The sequence below is a fragment of the Betta splendens genome, chromosome 15 (genome assembly GCF_900634795.4).
Source record: "Betta splendens chromosome 15, fBetSpl5.4, whole genome shotgun sequence".
In the NCBI taxonomy this organism is placed as follows: Eukaryota; Metazoa; Chordata; class Actinopteri; order Anabantiformes; family Osphronemidae; genus Betta; species Betta splendens.
In genome coordinates, this window is record NC_040895.2 from 7500036 (window position 1) to 7521909 (window position 21874).

Genomic DNA, 21874 nt, shown 5'->3' on the forward strand with positions numbered 1-21874 from the left:
CGAGCATGAGCACGAGCGATTTTGAACTTTCCCAAATCACACAGCTTTGTTTTAATATACAGCTACGATTACTCGAATCAGGGTTTGTTGGGATCTGAAAGTAAAAATGAAGAAATGCCACGGATCTTTGCAATAATTGTATTCCACCAGCTTCGCAAGAGACAGAGATTTTCTCTGTGCTCATGAATTATGACTGCAGAGAGCAGGAAGACAAAAGGGGAAATATTGAGCATATATAAATAAGATATTCAGCAGAATTGCTTCAATGACCAAACCAAGATTAAAAGCCGTTTTTAATGTTAACTTAGTCTCTCCCTGTATATCGGGAGGTTTGTACATGCAGGTATAAATTATGGATAATACTATGAGCTGTGGGAGGAATCACAAAGTGGGTGATGAAGCTGCTGCATCAGATTCTTTTAGAGGAAGAAAAACTATAAAGATACTATAATGATTTTCCCACATGCAGTCGACTCATTTACATGTTTAATTCAGAGATGGGGTGTCCAAACTGTGGCCCGCGAGCCAACTGTGGCAATAAGATACCAGAATGAAAGCTGCCGGTGTTGCATTTCTTGGTTTGAACTCTAGGTGGGGCTACTGAGTTGATGAAAGCAGTTTCTCTACAAAGAAGCACTTTGCTACAACGCACTGAAAATAACAACACCAAAGAAACGCATGAGGGACGTTTCTGAAGCTGTGTCAAATGCAATTGACAAGATAGGACTTCGATGGGACAGGGTGTAGTTACGACAGATGGAGCACTAGCTATGACGGGCGTAAAGGAATGGCCTCTGTGGTGTCCACCAACGTGTAGGAGAGTGCCTCCACTCTCCTACACGTTGGTGGACACCACACCGTTGGTGGCAGTTAAGATGCAGTGTATCATCCACCGGAGCGAGGCCGTCAGCAGGTATCACCTCAAGGACACATGGCTTTTAATGAGGACGAGACCTTTGACCTTTGACCCGCCGCCTCTAACACTTCGCTAAATGCGTTTTAGCTGCCGACCGCAGCTCCGGTCGGTGTCAAACTGACGCCTGCCATGTGTTTTATAACAACTGCCAGAATGTTGTGGAAGGAACCCCAACTTCGCAATTTGCAGAGGAGAATGGAAGCCGCCGCTGCACTTGTCACGGCTCAATTACGGCCGATAAATCCAGAGGAAATAGTCAATAAGGCAGCATCTCGGTGAAAGGCAAGCCACTAATTCATCGGAGTTCATTCCTCAGACTTGAAGCCTCCATATGCCTCCATGATAGAAGCCATAAACAGCCATGATGGCAGCTGCGAGGCGACCCACAGCTGGCGAATCTGTAACCACATCCATTCATGACTGGGAAAATCTGCACAATTGATCGCGCGCCTGTTCACTTGTCATTACACTGATCGCTGAATGAAAAGTGCAGCCAGAAAACCGATACTGTGTCTTTGACTCTTCAATAACCGCGATTCATGGAGTGAGCCGTAAACGGCTTCATACTGTAGCAGTGGAAGCAGTTTGGTTCCTCGGAGGAAAGATTATGGCTAATTGGCCCAGCTGGATAAACAGAGCTAGCGGTGGTTAGCATTCTGCACAGCAAGGCCGTGCTCCTGTCTCTTCTTTTTTAGATTCTTGCATATGTATTATGTCCCAGTCAGGTATTATTACATCTCAGGGGATGAAAATGTTCCCCTGACATTTAGTTCCACCCCCCACGTTTGCCGCTCCTCTGCTTGTTCCCTCCTCTCATGCCGCCGCTCAGCCCCTGGTTTCTCCCCCGTCTCCCCTTTGGTCCCCGGCCCCGTCTCAGTCCCCTGATTCACTGCTCCGTCGGTAGATCAATAGAAAGGCTCTCTGTCAGGAGGAGCCACTGCCACCCCCCCCCCCCCTCTCTCCCCCTCTCCCCCTCTCCCCCCCGTGTCTCCCCAGACTGCAGACATGCATGGCTGCTTGGAAGCTGCCTTTCTACATCCCAAAGTGGAGAGCATCTCTTGTCCTCTCTACACCCCCTCACCCCCCACCCCCCAAACGATTTATCCTTTCACTTCAAAGTTGCTCTAAGTGGGAAGAACGACAATCAGAGCTTTTACTGCCCCCCCCCCCCACCCCCAAAAGCACAATGTAAAAAGAAGACAGTGACAGAAAAATGAGTGAGAGAGAGAAGTTGTGCAGTGTGTTCAGTTAAGCTGCAAACGCCCCCCCCCCCCCTCCCCTCTCCACCCCCTGGAAAAGTGTTCTGTCGCTCTCTCTCTCTCTCTCTCTACCGCTTTCCTCTCTCCCACCCTCTGCAGCTGTGGTCTGCTGAGCGTCACCTCCACACAGCAAGTGCCTTTACTTGAGCAAAGGAGGGAGCAGGAAGAGGAGGGCGGCGCGAGCGCGAGAGAGAAATGCCCCAGGAGTGAGTCTCAACGCAGCAGAGGAGCATCTCTGTGACTCCTCGCGGGGAGAGCGGACGGCGGGCGGCGTTCGCAGCATCACGGAGACGTGGAGACGGGGGAACCCGCCGGCGCTGTTGATCCCGGTGTCTCTGGCAGAAGCTGCTCGAGCGGGAGACAGGAGACGGGAGCGGCGGCAGCCAGAAGCTCAGCGGGGGGTGGGCAGCGCTTTACAGCGACAGGGACGCGCGGAGCCGGCAGAAACCTGTGCACACGCACACACAGGCTGCAGAAACACTGCTTCTGAAACTTACAGACTGAACAACAGCTACAATACATCTCATCTCCTGCTCTGCGGACGGTGGATGATGGAGAGGAAAACTTCTGGAGAGGAAATGTTCTTTTAATCACGATTTACTGCAGAGATTTGTTTTGCCTGTCTTCACTTTGGAGTTCGGGGGCTTTGGACCCTCGGTCTAAGCACAACACAGAATCACCTCTATTCTTAGTTGCAGCCCTGGCGACCGTTAAGATGCCTCCTCGTGATTCAGTCTGAGCTGTAAGTGGATTATGACGGCAACATTTTGGGATTTTCTCTTTGGCTCGATAAAAAAAGAAAAGAGAAAATAAATCAACCCATGACTGGTGGATTTACATCTGTCAGAGAGGGAGAGGATCCGGGGCGCTCGCTCTTCTCTTCTCCCGTGGATTACAGATGGGCTTTGTGATCTCCCAGTGCAGTCTCATGGATGATCGTCCGCTGCCAGTCATTAGGATAAAGTACAAAGAGGGACACAAGTGAGTATTCAGCTGGATTTTTATCTCTGAGGCTAAGGCGCGTACGAAACCAGGGGTGTCGAGAGTGAATCTGTAACAAGAGCACATTCTCTCGTTTGATGGCTGAAACTGTAACTCACTGGTTAAACTCCGGGGTTGAATCGATTGTTGTCAGGCATGTAAAAGCTAGACTCAGTGTCAGATTTGAACATTTCCACGCGCGCCGCCCCGTATGTTTGCAGACCATTTGCCTGTGAACGTGATTTACTAAGTGAAGGGTGCTGTCTACCCGGCAGGTGGCTCGGGCACAAGTGGAGATTGATTGAAGTAATCTGTGTGAATCCTATTAATGCGACCTGGACTGTGGCCAAGGCAGAAGCGATGGAGGGGAACACCGCTGTCTAGCAGCACTATCTGATCTGCCTCCTCACTGGACCGACTAAGGACCCTCTGCACTCCCTCTTCAACAGCACTCCTCTTCCTCCCGCCCGCCCCCTCCAGGCAAGGATGGTTCCCCCGCCTCCCACCAACAAGCCCCACGTGTGCCTCTCCACCATCCTGATCATGAGCAGCATGGCGCTGATTGACGCCTACCTGGTGGAGCAGAACCACGGGCCGCGGAAGATTGGCATCTGCATCATGGTGATGGTGGGAGACATCTGCTTCCTCATAGTCCTGCGCTACGTGGCCGTGTGGGTGGGGGCAGAGGTGCGCACGGCCAAGCGCGGCTACGCCATGATCCTCTGGTTCCTCTACATCTTCGTGCTGGAGATCAAGGTCTACTTCGTGTACCAGAACTACAAAGCGGACAGGAAGAGCTTGGATGCGCTGGCCCGGAAGGCGCTGACGCTGCTGCTGTCCATCTGCATCCCGGTGCTGTTCGTGGTGCTGGTGGCCATCGACCACATGGAGTACGTGCGCGCCTTCAAGAAGCGCGAGGAGATCCGCAACCGCCTCTTCTGGGTGGTGGTGGACCTGCTGGACATACTGGACATCCAGGCCAACCTGTGGGAGCCCCAGAAGAAGGGGCTCCCCCTGTGGGCGGAGGGCCTGATGTTCTTCTACTGCTACATCCTGCTGCTCGTGCTGCCCTGCGTGTCCTTGAGCGAGATCAGCATGCAGGGCATCAACATCGTGCCCCACAAGATGCTCCTGTACCCCATCCTCAGCCTGGTGACCATCAACGTCATCACGCTGTTCATCCGCGGCGGGAACATGATCCTGTACAGGGACGCGCGCGTGTCCGGGATCCTGATAGGGAAGAACGTGCTGGCCATCATCCTGAAGACCTGCAGCTTCGTGCAGTACAGGAGGCAGCTGCAGAACGCGCCGCCCGCCTTCGGGGTGGAGCTGCAGAAGAACTCGGTGGCCCACGCTCGCCCCGCCCCCACCCCCCCCCAGGTGGTCATGCAGGACCAGACGCCCCTCCCCGAGGTGACGTCGTGCGAGCACACATGACAGGGCGGCGCGGCGGCGGACGCAGGCGACCCCCGGGACGCCGGCCGGGCGCGGCGCTCCACGGCTTTCGGGGCATGTGTGCACACAGGGGAGGATGATCTCCGCTGATGCTCAACGGCACACGGGACGGTCCGGACGCGTGGCGAGGATAGAGCAGCGCTGTATCCAAAGCTGTCATGGTGCAAGACTACAATATCACTTGTGACTTTGTTGAAGCATTTCGCCGAGTGAATTCAGTCAGTGTATTTTTTCTAATAACATCAAAGGAAAAAAAAGAGAAGTCAATTACTGCAAGATTAGATGATATATTTTTTAATTTTGTGTTCGTTGCATTCTTATGTTACACTTAAGGGTCTGTGTGCTGTGGTGTGTTTACTGTATGTGTTGCTCGAATGTTCTTAGTAGTCGAGGGCTTTCATGTGACAAAGTCAGAGGGAGCAACCAGTCCAAGTAAGAAAACAAGAGTTGAAGCTTTCTCTGAAAACAAGTGTGTTTTTATATGTGATTCTTTGATAAAGTATTGTGTACAAGACCAAGGCTTTTCTGCTCTTTCACTTGTTGCAAAGTGTTTCTCATGAAATTACCCAGAACGTAAGTGTATTTAATTACAATTCAACAAATGTCCTTTAATTAACTCGGGTTCAAAAGAAGCGGACATGTTTTTTTTCCAAACTATGGTTCTATCTACAATATGAGAACACTTAATTGCTAAAGCGGTGCCTTTGAAATGTCATTCATCTCGACTGAGATCGTTACATTCGCGGCTGCAGAGGACAGAAACACGTGAAATAAATTCTCGCTGAGCAGTTTGATGGCGGCGGAGGCTGCTTCACGGCGCCGTAGCCTCGTGACAGAACACACAGCCGAGGGGCGACGCTGCGGACGGATAAATGATTCCCAAATAAGGAAACCTCTTTGAAATCCTCCTCAGGCCTCGGTGACTATCAGCGCTCCTGCTTAGTGCGACTAGTCATTTTGTTCCTCACACAAAAGAGCAAACTCTGGAGCAGCGATGTGAATCAGATTTTTTATTTTTTTTTTTAAACATTGTGTCGTTCTTCTAGTAGAACAAATCTCTTTCCATCACCACGAGCTGAGTCAGAGCTGAAGCTTTGTTCCTTTTAGTGAACGGGATGTTCAGTAGGTCAAAATCAATGAATAAAGCATAAGAAGGAAAAAAAAAATCACTGATAAGCAGATTTGCTGTGAGGAAGACTTGGCAGCGGGCTAGTGCGAACCCACAGACACTGAATGAGGTCCGGTGGTGCAGTGTGATGCAATGTGGGAAAAAAAAGCACACACCAACATGGACACATGTGCCAGCGTTTTAATGGGCCACTTCTCCTGCACTCCCCTTTGCATAATCTCGCCTTCGCCGCTGACTGCCCGTGTAATTTAAAGCACGCCGGCCGCCCGCGTCTGGTGGAAGCCTGGGGGCGCACAAGCCGCTACAGCGGTTCCATCCGTGTGAGGCGCAACCCCGGACGGCGCCGACCCGACACCGGCTCTGCTGCCACCAGCAATATTTCTTGGCGTCGTTGGCTTGTAAAGTTGCAACGTCAGCATTTTTTTGGGGCCCTATAATATACTATTGGATTGTAGTGTTTGTCTTTTGCCGGCGTGAAAGCCAAACATTCATCCCGTGGAGTCTCACCGAATGTGCTGAATGATGAACTTAGCAGCAGGGTTTTGGGGGAGGAATCCACTGCATTGCAGCGCAGGATACATAGTTTTTGCATAAACAATCATTACTGAGCTCATTGTGTTCAAAGAAGCTTTTTACAAAAGGCATTTTAGAAAGACACGTGTATGGGAAGCACAGTCGACCGGTGATGGTGCAAAACAGATCATCACCTTCTTACTGGTTATTTGAAGAACTGTTCTGCCTGGATGATGGGTGCTTCTCCCACAGTGGAACCAGATGATGCACGATCGTCCCACACCAAAAACCAGATGGCTGGAAAAGTGATGCTGAGCCCAATTTGGCTCCAACCTAAAGCTTTTAGTCCCGGCAGCATGTTGATTCTTTACTCTGTTCGATCAAACATAGACACAGTCACATGAGGAGCATTACACTGTTTCTATTACTCTTCACCAGCAGATCATGAGTGTGTTTGTGTGGTCTACTGTACAAACTGCATTAAGAACGGAGCGGCTCCTTTGGCCTTTCTCCCAGTCCAGTCCTGCCTCAGCCTCCCACCCTTCTGCCAGATCCTGAATGAACGTTGCATTCATCCAGATGAGCGCCTTTTTTTTTTTTCCTCCAACGTTAATAAACTGCGAAGGCTTTTGGACGCACCTCCACACTTTACCACATTAACACTGACAAAGTGGCCCGTGCCAAGCGGGCAAGACGAACGGCTGCAGTAAACCCGCGGCGCGACCTTCGGCGGCGCCGGATGCTAACGGGGTGGCGAGGAAGAGGCGCGTTTTTCACGGGGCGCATGTTGAAGCGCAAGCCGGCAGAGAAAATGGATGCTCATTAAGTATTGATCCACGAAGCCGCTATCAGATTGCTGAAAAACAAATAACGGCGGGGAAGGTTTTAAATGAAACACGGGCGAGAGGTGCTGGTGTGTTTAATGGGGTCTGAGGAGAGGAGGGGTCACTTCACTTCACGAAGGCTTCATTTAAAAGTCAGACGCTGTGCAGATCAGAGCTATTCCACATCCTTGAACAACTTGGCTCAACGTATGCAGTTACCTACATCCCAATCAAAGCAGCGTCTCCTATTTCCATCACCCTCCGTCACCGAATTACCCCCAGCTTAATTGCGACTCCTTCCCGACACACAGCCCTTAGACATGCGTGTGTGCGTTTTATGAGGCTAGCGCTCATACACACAGTTGCTATTTAAGGCAGGCCACCAGCAACAAGGAAGGTCTTACTGTCACGCCTATGCACAGTTCAGTGAGGATTAAGTGCAGCCGTGAAGTGTGAACCCCGACGGAGGATCCGCGGCTACAGCGTGATCAGCCGGTAATCAGGTCACTCTGCCGGGTTTGCCAGCAATTTCCAGCTGACCCAACGGGGAAGCCAGGTGTCGGAGATGAGGCCGGCTGCTCAGAGCACGGCCGAGCGTTGGATGTGAATGATGGAGGGATGCTGTAATATTTCAAAGCGCTGGCAGGTTCTTGAGATCAGTATTTAAACCTGTGTGTTTCTATGAGGCGCCGTTGACCTACAGTATAAAGACTGTGATCTTTAATGAGCCGCTCTGCTGCTTATAGAATGCTTTTTCTCAGCCTCTCGTTTATATGAGAGGGTGTTAGGTTCGGTTTTTAGATGCTTTTGCATTTGTTAATGGACAAACGGCATGAAAAGCGTGTGGAAAACGAGGCTAGAGATGTTTTATAGTTCATTCTGGGCTCTTTGTCAAAGCGGCGTTTCGCCTGGTGGCAGGAAGCACATTGTCACTTCCACCTCCTGCAGCTCCACGCACAGCACCTGTCACTCACGTCGGCGAGCTGTCCGACTTGAAACCCACCTGACGCCACTCATATGCGCGCTGAAGGCGCCGCGGGTGGATTCGAAAGGCGGCGGCGGCGGCTCCTCGCCTGTTGCAGCCATTGTTTTACAGCAGCGGCGCAGCGAGGCTCGAACCGGCCCGCGGCAAATGGATTTCAGCCCAGAAATATCCCGAAGAGTCACGCAGAGGCGGTGCATTAGCGTCGGGCCTCGCGGGGGCCGCGTCGCCGGCCGGAGCTCGGCGGCGCGGCCCCCGTCGCCGTGACTCCGCTACCGTTCTATTCCAATGAGCGGACGCAATCACGCTGCCACAGCGGGGCTGTTGGCACAACTGCTGCCGGAGCCGAGCAATTACAGTATGAGTCCTCGCTGGTTGGGAGCTGCGTCGGGCCACACAGAGGAGGTGTCGCGGGCCTTCCCGCGCGTTCAGGTGCATGCTGGGTAAAACCCTGGTGTCACTGCGCCTCGTTCTCCGTGCTAATTCGTTCACGCCACGTGTTTCTCTTCCATCCTTTCTCTGCAGTTATTCCCGTCACCTAGAAACAAGAGGATGCGGTGAGTCTTAGAATCTGGGCTTAGATGTTGGAGACGAGACTGGAACAAGGTCAAACCGTGGCTCCAGAGGGCGGATGCTTCATGCTTTGGTCGTGGTTTTAGTCAGCCGTCAGTCTCGTGCTCATTGACTACGCTGCAGCTGCGTGACCTGATACTTATCCCCGTCTGACACGCGTTACCGGCTGAAAATGCCGCGTTTTTGACGGGTTGACAAATGAGGCCGAGCGTCGTCTCGCATCAGAATAGAACTAGTGAGACAGCACCTTCTGTCCAACATGTGAACGTCCCTTCAGGACAGAAGGACATAATTGCATGTGTTAACGCGCTGAATGAATCTCAATCTAATAAAGCTGCGGTAATTTAAAACTGTCAGCAGATATTTTGCTGACAGATATGTTTGTCTTTCCAAGCGTGCGGTCCGTCACTGTGAGTTATTGTGTGGACATGTTTTGCATGCAAATGTAAACCTTGTTGATAAGTAGGACGTTGGGACAAAATTAGACATGGACACGTGTTCCCATGTTTCACATGAGCCCAGCAAAGGTTTCTATCACAAAACTGTGTGGCTGATGACGAAGGTCCACCATCGGAGCTGGAAATCTATATATTGTTTTATGACCTGCTAAGAACCAAAGCACAGCTAAAAGGTCAATGATTATTGGACTGCACCTCAGCCTCTATGCCCCTAATTTTCTCTCTACTGCACTTGGAGTTTGAGCTATGAAAGACCAAAAGGCCATTTCTTTTCCATGACAGAGAGTTGGTGAGAAACATGAAACTATGGAACTAAAGCGGATTAAAATTCAGACAGCTCGAGCCTAGTTCTGTAGCCAATAATTGTTAAAAAGCAATTTCCAGCACTCAGTGGTCCAATCCCATCCACCACTGGATCCACAAATGTATCATGATAACGGTGCTCCACTCAGAAGCAAAGGAAATAAAAATGTGTTTATGGGGTATTTAAATGTTTATCCCCAGATGGAATATCTACATTTAATAGCTGGAGTAGAAGAAGAAAGTCACAGCGAGAAGTGGTTGGTTGTTAGTGGAGTGAAGGTGTTTGTATGGAACAGGAAATTCAATTGTGATCATGTTCTGTTCATACTGGATGTGAACAGTAGGACAGGCCCGTATGTGGCGGATCCAGTCCTGCAGCTGCAGTGAGATGGAGAGTATTTCATTCTCTTATTATTTTAGCATAACTTTATTTCCTGTCTCATTTTCTCTTTATGCTACGCTCACACTAAGAGGAAAAGGCTTCGGTGGACTAAAGTTTCCTTTTAGTCTCAAATGAGCATTTTGGCTCAACGCATACATTTATTTTTACACATCTGTAATCAGCGAGAGGAAAGCTCAGCTAATCACGGGTGATCGAATCGCATTTCATCACTTCGAGCCTCAGTTGGTCTTTTCTGTGTTTTCTGTTGCCTTATTACAATATAAGAGAATAAAATGGAGGTGAATTCAAATGTTCAAATATACGGCTTTGTTGTTGTTTACAGCCGTGCAAACATCTGTAAACTATAAAGGACGAGGCCTTCTGATGACGCAGACAGTTTTTGGCCCTCGCTGAAGTAGCATGGCAGGAGGCCCGCTGATCATTAGAGCCACTTTATTAATGTGAAGTGAAACAGTCAACAGTGTATCAGCCGGCTGTAAGTGGCTAGGATACAGTATATGTGGTCGGAGCAGCGGGGCTGTATAGATAAAGGACCCTCTGGAGGAAGCCGGAGGAAGACGGAGCAGCTTGCAGCTCAGTGAGGGATGTGAGGAGGACGGGGACTGGGGGGGGTGACGGGGTCCACAGAAGGCGGACCAAGGAGCATCTACGGATGTGAGCAGTGAGCTGCCGGGACGGCGGGAACAGAAGGACGATGACTCACAAACGCCCCAAAAAGGCCCGACCCCCGCCGCAGACGCGCCTCCTGGGAAAGAGTCGAGCCAAGACGGCGAAGGAGCGGCCGTGTGGTGACATTCCGCAACCTTCCTCACACGCCGGCTCTGCCCAGGCGCACACGGGGGATTAATCACAGGCTTACGACACTGAAACTCTGAGAGAGCTTTGGAGAATGAGGAGGAAGCGGCCGCGTTGCCAATCATGCATGTAAGGCCTTGATGAGGAGGGGACCCTCCAGTCCAGATCACTGCAGGCTCTGTGGGCCAAGTCTCAGCTCTGACCTTGCTCTGTTTAGAGCCCCATTACTCAGTTACACTCATAACTGTAACTTCATCCTTGCCAGCGTTATGTGACGCCGTCAGTAAAATCTATTAAGCTTTACACTGTCACTCACGGGTGACATGCATTTATTTAGAAAACACACAGTAGCCTCCAGAAATGAGTGGTTTTACTCTAATAAGATTAGGCGGAGAGAAAGTCCCCAGCAGCAGCCTCGGTGGAGCTGCCAGCAGGTGCTTCATGCCAAGCGCACGCAAACACGAGGTGATCCGCCGGCGCGACACTAAGCCCGCGTCAAAGCAGTGCCGGCTGCAGACGAGCCTCGGCGCGTCAGATCGTTGTCCAGACTCAGACTCGTGTCAAATAGCGCTTTTTCCAGGCCTGAATGGACGCGTTGGCAGACGGGCTGCGGCGCTATGTTTGGACGCAGAGTGCGGATCCAGCTCAGATCGGGTCCTCCTCTGTGCTCAGCTGGTGATTATGTGCGTGATGCGTCTCAATGTGGGTTCTGGTGCAGTAAATGTGGGCTTTTTGACTCCTCTGTCAAATGGAGGGGAGGCTTTGTTTTTAAGAGCCACAACAAGTGTTTACTGTTGAAGGTTGTGCTCTCCCCTTTCATTATATCTACAATATCAATGACCTAGTACTCTGCATGGCACAACATGGGATCATGCAACATATGTAGAGTTGGATTTGATGGAACCTGCAGCATTTACTAACATTGAATTAGACAACAGCTGATGACTCTGCTTTACACTGGGCTGAATTCAAACGCAGTAGCCACAGTTATTAGTAAGGCTGGTTTAAGTAATTGCAGAAAAATGTGAGTTGACTTGTTAATTGAGACGTTAATGGGTCGTTATATTTAAAAGCCAAGAAAGTTCAGGGCTACTCGGGAAAGTCCGCATGCTGAAAGGTTTAATGGGAGCATTAGTCATGAACGGTTCTAAACATCCCTCCCCGAAAAACCCTCTTGTGCCTCCGCTGCCATTTCTGGAAAATTCACATGTTCCTCAAAAAACCTAGCTGAATTTCTGGCTGCTCCAGTTTGCAGGTTATTATCACTGGCGCCAGTGTACTGTTTAAAATCTCCCACTTCACTTCTTGGACAATCTGAATAAATGTTAAAATTAAAATGTCTGTGCAAATTCACGCGAGTAGCAGCACTCGCAGACAGAGTAAACAGTGTTTGCTGGGAACGAAGAGGACTGCGATCAGTGTAACAGCCAACACTCTTCTTTTTTTTACTAAGCGATTGTTTTCCAACACTGGACGCAAGGCATCCACCCTCTGCTGGGACGACACACAGACATTAGCACATCCCATCACAAACAATGGCCACCTGAGCAGCACCTTGTCCTCAGCCAGTCTTTGCTCTGCCATCAATTGTCTCTCTCTCTTCCTAAGCACACACACACACACACACACACACACACACACACACACACACACACACACACACACACACACACACACACACACACACACACACACACACACACACACACTGGGCTGGAAATCATTTAGTGGCAGTTGCTGCACAGCTTCCACTGTTGTCACCAGCAGGCTGGAACTGGGACTCTCGGCGTGAGGCCGTGTGTTATAGCTGCCATAAGGTTCAGAAAGCGGAGGAGCTCCTGCGCGGAGATAGATCTGTGTCTGAGGCGGGGCGGCGGGCAGCGCCGGCAGCCAGCTGTCTGTGTGATTTAGCAGTGTGTGTAAATCAAGAGCGAGCCTCTGCTCGACCAGCCAGCCTCATTTCAATCTCTCTACAAATCACACCGCGTCGGCAGAGCGAGGGGGGTGTGGGGGGGGGCAGGGGCTATAAAGGCGCCCCAAAATAATCATCCTCCGCAACTCTCTTTCTTACGCTTTCATTTATTAAGTAGATGAGCAGAAATCTGACATTCATCATAGGAGACAGTGAAAATATGGTCGGGTCCAGCCAGATAAGATGAAGGTTTGGCTCGGCTGTGTGTGCGTGTGTGCATGTGTGTGTGTGTGTGTCTCACATGGTCCTCCACCATAAACGCCCATACACCGAAGCAGCGTTTGAAGCAAACTGTTTACACAATCGCAAAAAGTATCTTTAGGCTTGGAAGAAGCTCATATTCGTGGCGAGGGGACTGAATTAGCATAAATCTGGCTGTCAGACGACCTGTGCTGCACTTGTGAACCGACGCCAGGCAGCGGTCAACACCGTGATTCACTACTAACTCATTAACTGACCGCTCTGCGCACGCACAGCATGGGGCCCGTGAGCACGTCTGACAGCTCTCACCGACGTCTAAAAGTTGCTTAGGAGCGATTAGCGCCAGGCGCGGAGCAGCTGCTCGATACCATCAGTGTCAGGTCTTTACTAATAGTGTTTTAAAGGCTCCCTGAAGCTCGGCAGCATCTACAGTGCACGGGTAGAGCAATAAACAAAGCAAGCGCATCATTGAAGCAGCGGAGCTCAGTGTATCAGGAATGAACACATCTGGATCCCTGTGTGTCCCTGTGCCTTTAGCAAAGTCCAACCATGAAGTCATAGTTCATCAGTATTCTTAAGGAACAGTCCGCGGCATTAATGAATTCAGGCGAGCATCCACTTTGTCAAATGGCTTTAATAGAGGGCTTCCCATTTTCATGAATGCTCCGTTATGGATTTATTCAGATGGGACTGAGATGGAGCTACCACAGAACTGCAAATCATCTGCAGCGAGACGCTGCGATCGCTCTCCGCTTGTCTTCTAAATTGTTTTTGGGGGCACTTAAGCTGCGGCCGATCTGACGGTATTTACCTCTGTGTACCATCACTGTGTCATGTTCATGTATAGAGCAAAGCTATTGAATCTATGTGGGACATAAAATACACTCCCCCGCCTTGTTAGCAATCTGGAAGATACCTAACAAAACATTGCAATGAGACACTTAACAGCAAGAGGAGCCGCCATTATCTACACAAGTGTGTTAAAGAATCGTTACAAATTAAATTAACGACTCATCTGTAGATGCAGTATCGACGAGAACGGGCTGAAAAATCCTTTTAGGCCACGAGAGGTATTTCAGAACCACTTGGAAAGAATCCAGGGCAATTTTCGTTCAGGTGGTTTCATACATGCCCACACATGGAAATGACAAGGTCATTGCAAAACCCTACTGTAGGTAGAAAACGCTGAGTTGCTTACACAACCTGATTGTACTGTTTGTTAACCACTGAGGTGTCAGCTGCTACAGAATAACCCCCAATCAATCATCAGTGAAATGAAAGGTCCAGTAGAGAGGCTGATAATGTTGTTGAGCGTCATTATTCCCGTGCAGCGCCTGCATCCAGCTGACAGGCTGCAATGAAGCTGTGCCTCGTCTGTAGCTGCATTCAATTTAGAGCAAAGCGACGTGAGAATCATAAAGGACAGCAATAACAAGTGAGGGCTTCAAGCCTCCTTTGGTTCCATACTTGTTGCTATAGGGCCCATAAAGACTTTATGAGAGCACAAAGACGGAGGAACAGGACGTGATGTAAAGGTTAATGAGTGTAAAATCGAAACAATGAACCAAAAAGAGGCCAAAAGGCAAAACGAATGAACGCGCGGCGGTGAAGTTAGACAGTGAACCCTACCCCAGTGAGCGACTCTCATTAAATGTAGACTTTCAAAGTATATGATTGTCGTTCTCAAGAATAAAAAGGCAACATTACATCTGAAAGGTTCCAGAGGAAGCAGGGAATCATAATTTCCCAGGAGCTCCGTCATAATTAATTGATTCTCCAACACCAAAACAACAGCATTAATTACGAGGGTGTAACTGTAGCTCAGTGGGCTCCTCTTCAGGGGAAAAAGATTTGAGCACCACTTTAGCTCAGGACTATAATGTAATATGTATATGTGCTAATCATTAGCATATAAGCTACAGTCAACTGGCCAGCTCAAAGTGGGATGCAGTGAACGGAGCTGAACACAGAGCTCTGGTGAACTCTGTGAAGCAGCTCTTCCACTGTGCACACACACAATTACTCCGCAAATTGAAATTCACAAATCGTCGTCAGTGGTGATTTTTGCGAGGCAAATTCTTGAATAATTGCAGTCCGGCACAAACGCGGCGCCTCTGAATTGTTTGGAGGCGCCAATTACAGTTTGACTGCCTTGATGGCTCTGTCGTCTCCGCTTTAGAGAGCGTGTCAGACAAATCGTTAACTTATGACGCGCTATAATTGAGATGGAGGTTGGTGGAGTGGATTTTGGCAAAATTACATTCGGTGAGTTGTTAAAGTCTTACACACATGAGCAGCTGATTCATCACAGGGACGAGGGGACACGTTCCACACGGAGGCCTTTTAGAAGTTAAGGATTATGACATAATGTGTTATGTAACTTAATATGAATTCATTTTTCCAAGTTTGATCATACTGCATTATAAAACTAATAACTTTGTTATTTCATCAGTCTTCATGCTGCTTTTTCAGAAACACGTTACATTATAGAGCGACCGATGGGGATGAATGATGCCGTGTCACCTGAGGTACGGAGCCTGACGTTGTAACTACATCACTCCGTGGCCTCCAGTTGATGTTGATCAGAACATGATGCCGGAGCAGACTTTGTCAAGTGAGAACAATGGGGTCCCTCCGAGCAACGCGCCCGCATTGGTACACAAATCCATCAGTCGGAGGAGACGCCGAGCTGTCGAGTGACAACCATATCATGAATAAAACATCATGTGGGACTAGGAAAATAAATTCGGAGCATTATCTAACTTGAGTGTGTGATGCAACGCGAAGGGATTCTTGGTGGTGTCCTAATCTTTCAGCCCCAGATCTTCCGGCGAAATTGCGGGAGACAAACAAGTTCTGCTTCGACTCAGCCTCCATTTCTGGCGTCTAAGCACAAAGATAACAGAGATGGTGCCAACAAATTCAAAATGAGCTACCGAACAGTCATATGTTAACTGTTGGTGAAATAAATGTCTTAATGTTAAAATTTAATATCTTTATATTCTGTTGTGAGTTATACTTATTTCACACATTCTCCCGACTTCTTGTGGCTGAAACTCAGCCGTCAGAACCCCCCAGAACCAGAGGTGCGGCCCGGTGACGCAGGCCACCGCGTGCGCTGCGACCCTGCTGACATGGCTGGATCCTCTCCAGACAGCACAGCCTTGCACGCCCCCCCCCAGCTCTGACAGAGACTAATGCCCCAACATTAAGCGCCCTGCAACGCTTTGCATTTGCCCGTAACCTTGCTTTGTTCTCGCCTTCAAGTTCTACGAGAGGCCAGCGGGTGCGATCGGAGGCCGTAGAAGTTCAAATTCATATGACAGTAGATGTTAGAATCAGATAGCAATTCGTTGGACAGTAGCAGCTAGTGCTACTGAGGAAATGAAGCTGAAACACGAGATGTTGAGTTAATAAACCAAACCAACACGGCTGCAGGCGCCGTGAGAGAAACAGGTCGCAAGGAAATGCGTCAGTCAACAATGCAACAAGGAAAACATGCGACATTTGTGTCTCAGTACCGCCTGTGTGCGACTGGTCTCAGTGGTGGAACGCACGGCATCACTGCCACAGCCTTCGTCACCGTGTCCTGCAGGAGGAGGCAGTTTTTCCACAGGAAACACAGGCAATAAATGAATGACGTATTAGCAGAGTTTTACTGCGATGTGGACTGAGTCCAAGGTTCCTGCACCTCCACAGTGAGGTAATTAGTCCCGACCATTAAACCCGTGTGTTTGTACCTTTGGTCAAGTTGTTCTGATCGGATCTGATGAGCCATTAAAGACACAGCTGGTTAAATGAGACTGTCCTTCTCTTGCTCGTGTGCTGCATTGATGAGCTTGTGATGCGGAGCCGACCCGCGAGCTCCTCTCTGCTCTGTGGGCAAACGCGAGGCCATCTGTCCGACGGGCTCCGAACTGGGTCACGCGGCCCAACCGAGGTACGAGCTGCTGCTTGGCCGATCGTTTCAATTAGTAAAGGCTGTTTTATTGTGCGGTGGGAGCAAAATAGACTTTGAATGAGTCTGATGAGCCGACGCTGCCCCCTCTTCTTCCATGTGATTCACCGTGGAGACGAGTCAGAGCTGGATGTACTGTGCAAGTGTCAAACAAACACACACACACATGCGATGCCTCTCAGTGCAAACACAGCAATCCAGACAATGTCTGCATCACCTAGAGAACCAGAGAACAAAAAAAAAAACAACCTTCTGAATGGACCCAACGTTCCACTCTTATTTATATATTTATCTTCGCGATGATAACAGCTCTGGAGCACAAAATGTGTGGTTATCGCCAGAAAACGCTCCCTGGGTGCTGCCCTTGGTCTCCCAGTATCTATTGAAAATCCCCTCTGATGGTTTCGCACACTGTCGGCTCTGCGCTTATTGTCCGGGGGCGTCTGAGTTCTGAGGGACGCATTTTCAGCGTGAAAAAGAATCAGAAATGGCTTCACGAGCCGCCTGTAGAATACTTACCAAATTGGTGTAAATGGGAAGGACAAGTCTGTGCGTCTGGGCTCCAACATCACCTCCGTGCTCCATCTAACAGCTGGGGTCACGGGGGTCAGAGCTGTGTTCTCTTTGGTAACAATAATTTTTTCTCTATATGAGGCTATGGACCAATAAATAATAGAAATGTCTCTAGCCCTGCCTTGACCCTTTCTTCATTCATTTATTGCCACCTACTGCACCCGGCACCTCCCTCTCTGTCACTGTGACTGAACCTCTCAGCGTCCCGCGTGCGAAGGCGCTGCTCAGCCTGGATTGCGTCTCCGTGGACGTCCTCATAAATATGCAGAACCAGTGGGTGAACCTCGCCCACCGGTGTTGACACCGCAATCATGCAAATCGCTGCCGTATCACAAACATCTATGGAGCCAATACGGACCGTTTGCGGGTATTGACGAAAGAATAAAAAGATCACATTTTAAATCGCAAGCGACACGAGTGCAGCATGCGCCGCTCTGGGTTAATTGCAGCATGCATTTTAAATATACAGCGGCTTTCACTCACTCATCTCCCTCAGACGAAGCCACAGATGAAGGGGGATGACATGAACGCCTCCCATCTTTAAAATCTCCTGGACTATTAGACGTGGACACGATGAGCGGCACATCGATTAGAGGCCCTTTAAATAAACCACCTACAGTAAATGACAGGTGCAACTCAGGATATCAAATGTGTCTGACTAATTCTGAGTCATTTCCTGAGCCGGGTGACAAATTCTGCCTTCCTCCTGCGCCACGCGCCGCCACCGAGCGCAGGCATGCATACAAAGCAGGGGGGGTTTAGCTTGGCTTGCACCCCCCGCCTCCCCCGTCTTCCTCTCACCCCGGCCTCAGCTCCCTCTGACATAAAAGGGCATGTCCTCCGAGGTTCCTGTCGGCCCCTTTGTGCCCGGCGGGGCTGCGTCCCCGAGAGACCCGGCCACTGAAGACACCACAAAGGGAAGAGTGTTGCTGTGGAAGAGACGGCGTGTGACTCCTCGTCGTCCAACATCCAATGGGCAACTTTTTAAATTCCACAAAATAGACCCAGAATGGAAGGAAATTGAAGCTGCAGCGCTCGTGGCCAGAATGCAGAGTAAGTAATAACTGGTTGTAGTAGCTACAACCGAGTGGCCGCGCTTCGTGCTCATTACCCCACTTGGCCCTTTTCCTTGGATTCCGCTGCCAGAGACTTAGGGGTTGGGATTCGCCGGCGTTACCTGAATAATTGATATAAAAACTCAGCTGGGGAGGAAAAGTTCTGAGCTAGCAATCTGCAGCCTCTTATTGATAAGTTTGTGCAGCGGTCATGTGCCAAGTTCTCAATCTGCGCTGCCGGCCAGGCTGAAGCCAGGACTCACACTGGCACTCGCTCACTCGCTCGCTCGCTCGCTCGCTCGCTCGCTCACTCGCTCATTCGCTCTGCTGAGAGCGCTCAAAGTTTGCTCAGAGGCCAAAGTGTTGCAGAGGAACTTAATAATGATGACCAGAAGCTAAGCACTGGAAAACCAGATGAGCTAAAGTTAAGTATAATGTCTGAGTAAAGTATAATGAAGGATATTTCACAAAATGAGCAAAGCAACAAATAAATAATGACACACATTCTCTAGATAGGAAATCACCTACTTTTTTATACAAAATCAAAAATATTTATTTATTCCGAACTGCTTCTAGGACTTTGACGTATACTGATATAATAATTCTGCTGCTCGTTACTTTGTGAGCGAGAAGTGTTCAAAGTGTTTCTTGTGCTTCTTTAAATTATTTACAGCCGAGCAGTTTGAATTTTACAGCATGTTTGCGTGATGGCTTGATCCATTATGAATTCTATTTGTTTGTTTACATAGAAACAAATACACTTCATAATGGAATCAGCCAACTTGCAGGAAATACTGTAAAATTCATTGCTTTTTCTCACAAACAATCCCATCTGACACACTTGGTTTGCTCATAATGCCTGAAGCAAGAGGCCAGAAGCACTTTTCAAATATTTGCGCATTATGGTGATGTTTGTGTTTTTCTCCTGTTCTGTGTCATCTCCATGGGGACGGACACCGACGGTGTTCAGACCAGCGGGGCTATTGTTTAAAAACGCTCCAGTGTCACATTTGTAGGCTGAATCTGTGTCTCTTTAATGCGTCTCGGACATTTTCGTTGAGAAGGTCTGAACTGAGACTGTGACGAGACGTGAGAAACCCACGGTCGTTAAGATAAAATGAGTCCTCAGCTGCCCGCACACCCACGAGCCTGAACCCCGTTCCCTCTCAGTCCTCTGGAAGTAAAATCATGTACACTATGTGTTTGGGGGAGGATCACATGCCTGGAGCACTAAAACCACTTTAACCAGCCTGTAAGTGAATGATGTGGAAACCACAATGTGGACTGATGCTCATATTGATTTTTCATGAGCTCTTTACCAGAACACACACAAACATCATGAGCTGTTTTTTAACAGAGTTAACCAGAACTTTCATACTTTGTCTATAACTAAAATTTTTAAACACCCAGTACTGTGAATACAGAAACTCCAAAAAAGCAAAGAAAAGATGGATTGAAATTAATTCATGACCCATCTTTTAAATAATTGGAAATTAATTAAATGTAATCAGTTACAAAAAAACTAGAATAATTAAAACAAAGCCACAGTTTGTATTTAATATTTCTTTCTATTGTTTCCTAAAACCTTCTACTGTAGGTGCTACAGAATGTAATGTTTAAAATTTGACAGATACTGTAGAAACTGATTTGATGCTGAAGCCTCAGTTTGTAGAGACTAAAGCTATATTTCTACACAGCAACAAACAGGACCATGTTTACCACAGTGCAGTGTGTCAACATCTGGAGACCAGCTGCAGGAATTCTGGGAGAGATGTTGTCCTACTCCTGTGAATGGAGCTGCTCAGCAGTCGTGGGGCTACATTGTCACGTTTTCTATTATTGAAAGGTCTGAACTGCAGCGTGGTCAGTTCAGCATCTGGACTCGTCTATGACGCAGCCGTGCTGTCGTCAACGCTCTATTTTCTTGACTTTTCTAAAGATGTCACAGCCTCAGCTCTCACAGTCCATTTTAAATGAGCTTGGGCTGAGAGAAGACCGCATTGTGTCTGGATTACGCTCAGATATGGCTTCTTCTATGCATGACAGAGCCTTAATTTGCATATTTGGATGGAAGTTTGCTCAGTGAATCTTGTTCCTCAGCCGTGATGTCCATCACAGATTCGTGCCTGTTTTTAATCCAGTGTCGTCTAAGGCCCAGACTTCCAGCACTACCCACTGCTCACAGAGATTCCTTGGGTAAGAATATGTATGATATATGTAGGACTTCTGGTGTGGGATGGGGTCAGTGTTTAAACATGATGTGAACCCTTTATAGAATTGTGATTGCAGAGCTTCACCTGAGGAAAAAGATGTCTGAAGGTATCTGGACACTATATCTCCAGTTTGAGTGATATTTCCTTTCCACATGAAGACTCATCTCGGGGGCCACTGAAAATAAGCAACGGGGGAAATGGACCAAATATGAGATTCGAAGAAAAATGGAGGACAGTGATTGCAAGGAGAAACTGTGAGATGTATTTGAACTGAGCAGTGATAGATTGAAGAAGATCACATGCTGGCAACTTGACTCTGAGTCTGTAGTGGGCTACAGAGATTCATCAAATGCTCTGCCATGCTCTGGCTGCAGCAGAAATTGATGCCGTCCCAACATATTTCATCCCAGACTCCTCAGATATCATGTGTATTTTCTGAAAAAAACATATGTATTGGTGAAGTGAGACAAAAATTCATTTTTGTTGATAAACCAGGACGGACTGTGTCTGTTTATTCTTGACTCGGCTGATGGAAACTGACTGATGCAGGATCTTTGTGGACTGGCTTTAAAAGAGTTCATACTGAAATGTTACTTAGGTTCCTGTGTTTCAGCCGTTGCTCAGCTCCATCTGTTGTTTTCCTCACAGGCCTGTGGTCTGTACAGTAACTACTCAGATGTACAGTATTATTGTACAGGTTAAACAGCAGATGGATTGTGTAAATAACATCTAGCAGGGATGTTGCTAACATGAACAAGCCAAGACTTCACTTTCCATTATAGACTCTATACAGTCGATCTGATATAAACATCCTCTATAACTGTACCTATAGCACTCATCCTGATCAGGGTCACAAGGACACTGAAGATGATCTCACTTTTCACTGAACGGCTGTACCTCATGCGCAGTTTGACCACTCTATCACAGCTAATAGAGACATAACAACACAGAAGGATGAGAGGCAGAGACCTGAATAGTTAATAGTGTGTGTACTGTCATACTGCCTTGTACTGTAGCATGTGCAGTTGAACGCTATGGGGTCCATAAAATATAGAAAAATGTAATAAAAGAACAATAGTTGGAGTCAATGATGAGAGTTATTGGTTTTGGGATGGAGCTCGCAGAATGAGTTACATCTCATTTCAAAGCCAGATGAAATGATTAGCGGCTGAGAATAGAACATGGTAAATGTTAATCAGTGCTACAACAAAGGCTTTGACGGGTGCACGCCTTGACCGGGGGGAGCGGAAGAGGCGTAAGCATGGAAACACTCATTACCTGACAAGGTTAGTTGTGTTCGACAGGGCGGCG

The 21874-nt window shown here is 48.5% G+C and overlaps 1 protein-coding gene across 1 annotated transcript; it reads left to right on the forward strand.

Annotated features, from left to right (window-relative positions):
* The first annotated feature begins 2263 nt into the window (after positions 1-2263).
* LOC114842170 (transmembrane protein 121) lies at positions 2264-5125 on the forward strand. The gene is made up of 2 exons (XM_029127748.3): positions 2264-3156; positions 3432-5125. The coding sequence occupies exon 2, from the start codon at positions 3643-3645 to the stop codon at positions 4591-4593; it is 951 nt and encodes a 316-aa protein (XP_028983581.1). The 5' UTR covers positions 2264-3156; positions 3432-3642; the 3' UTR covers positions 4594-5125.
* Positions 5126-21874: the final 16749 nt, after the last annotated feature.

What these genes read in the sequence shown, in the direction of transcription:
- LOC114842170 (XM_029127748.3), top strand. Translation starts at nt 3,643, where the DNA reads ATGGTTCCCCCGCCTCCCACCAACAAGCCCCACGTGTGCCTCTCCACC.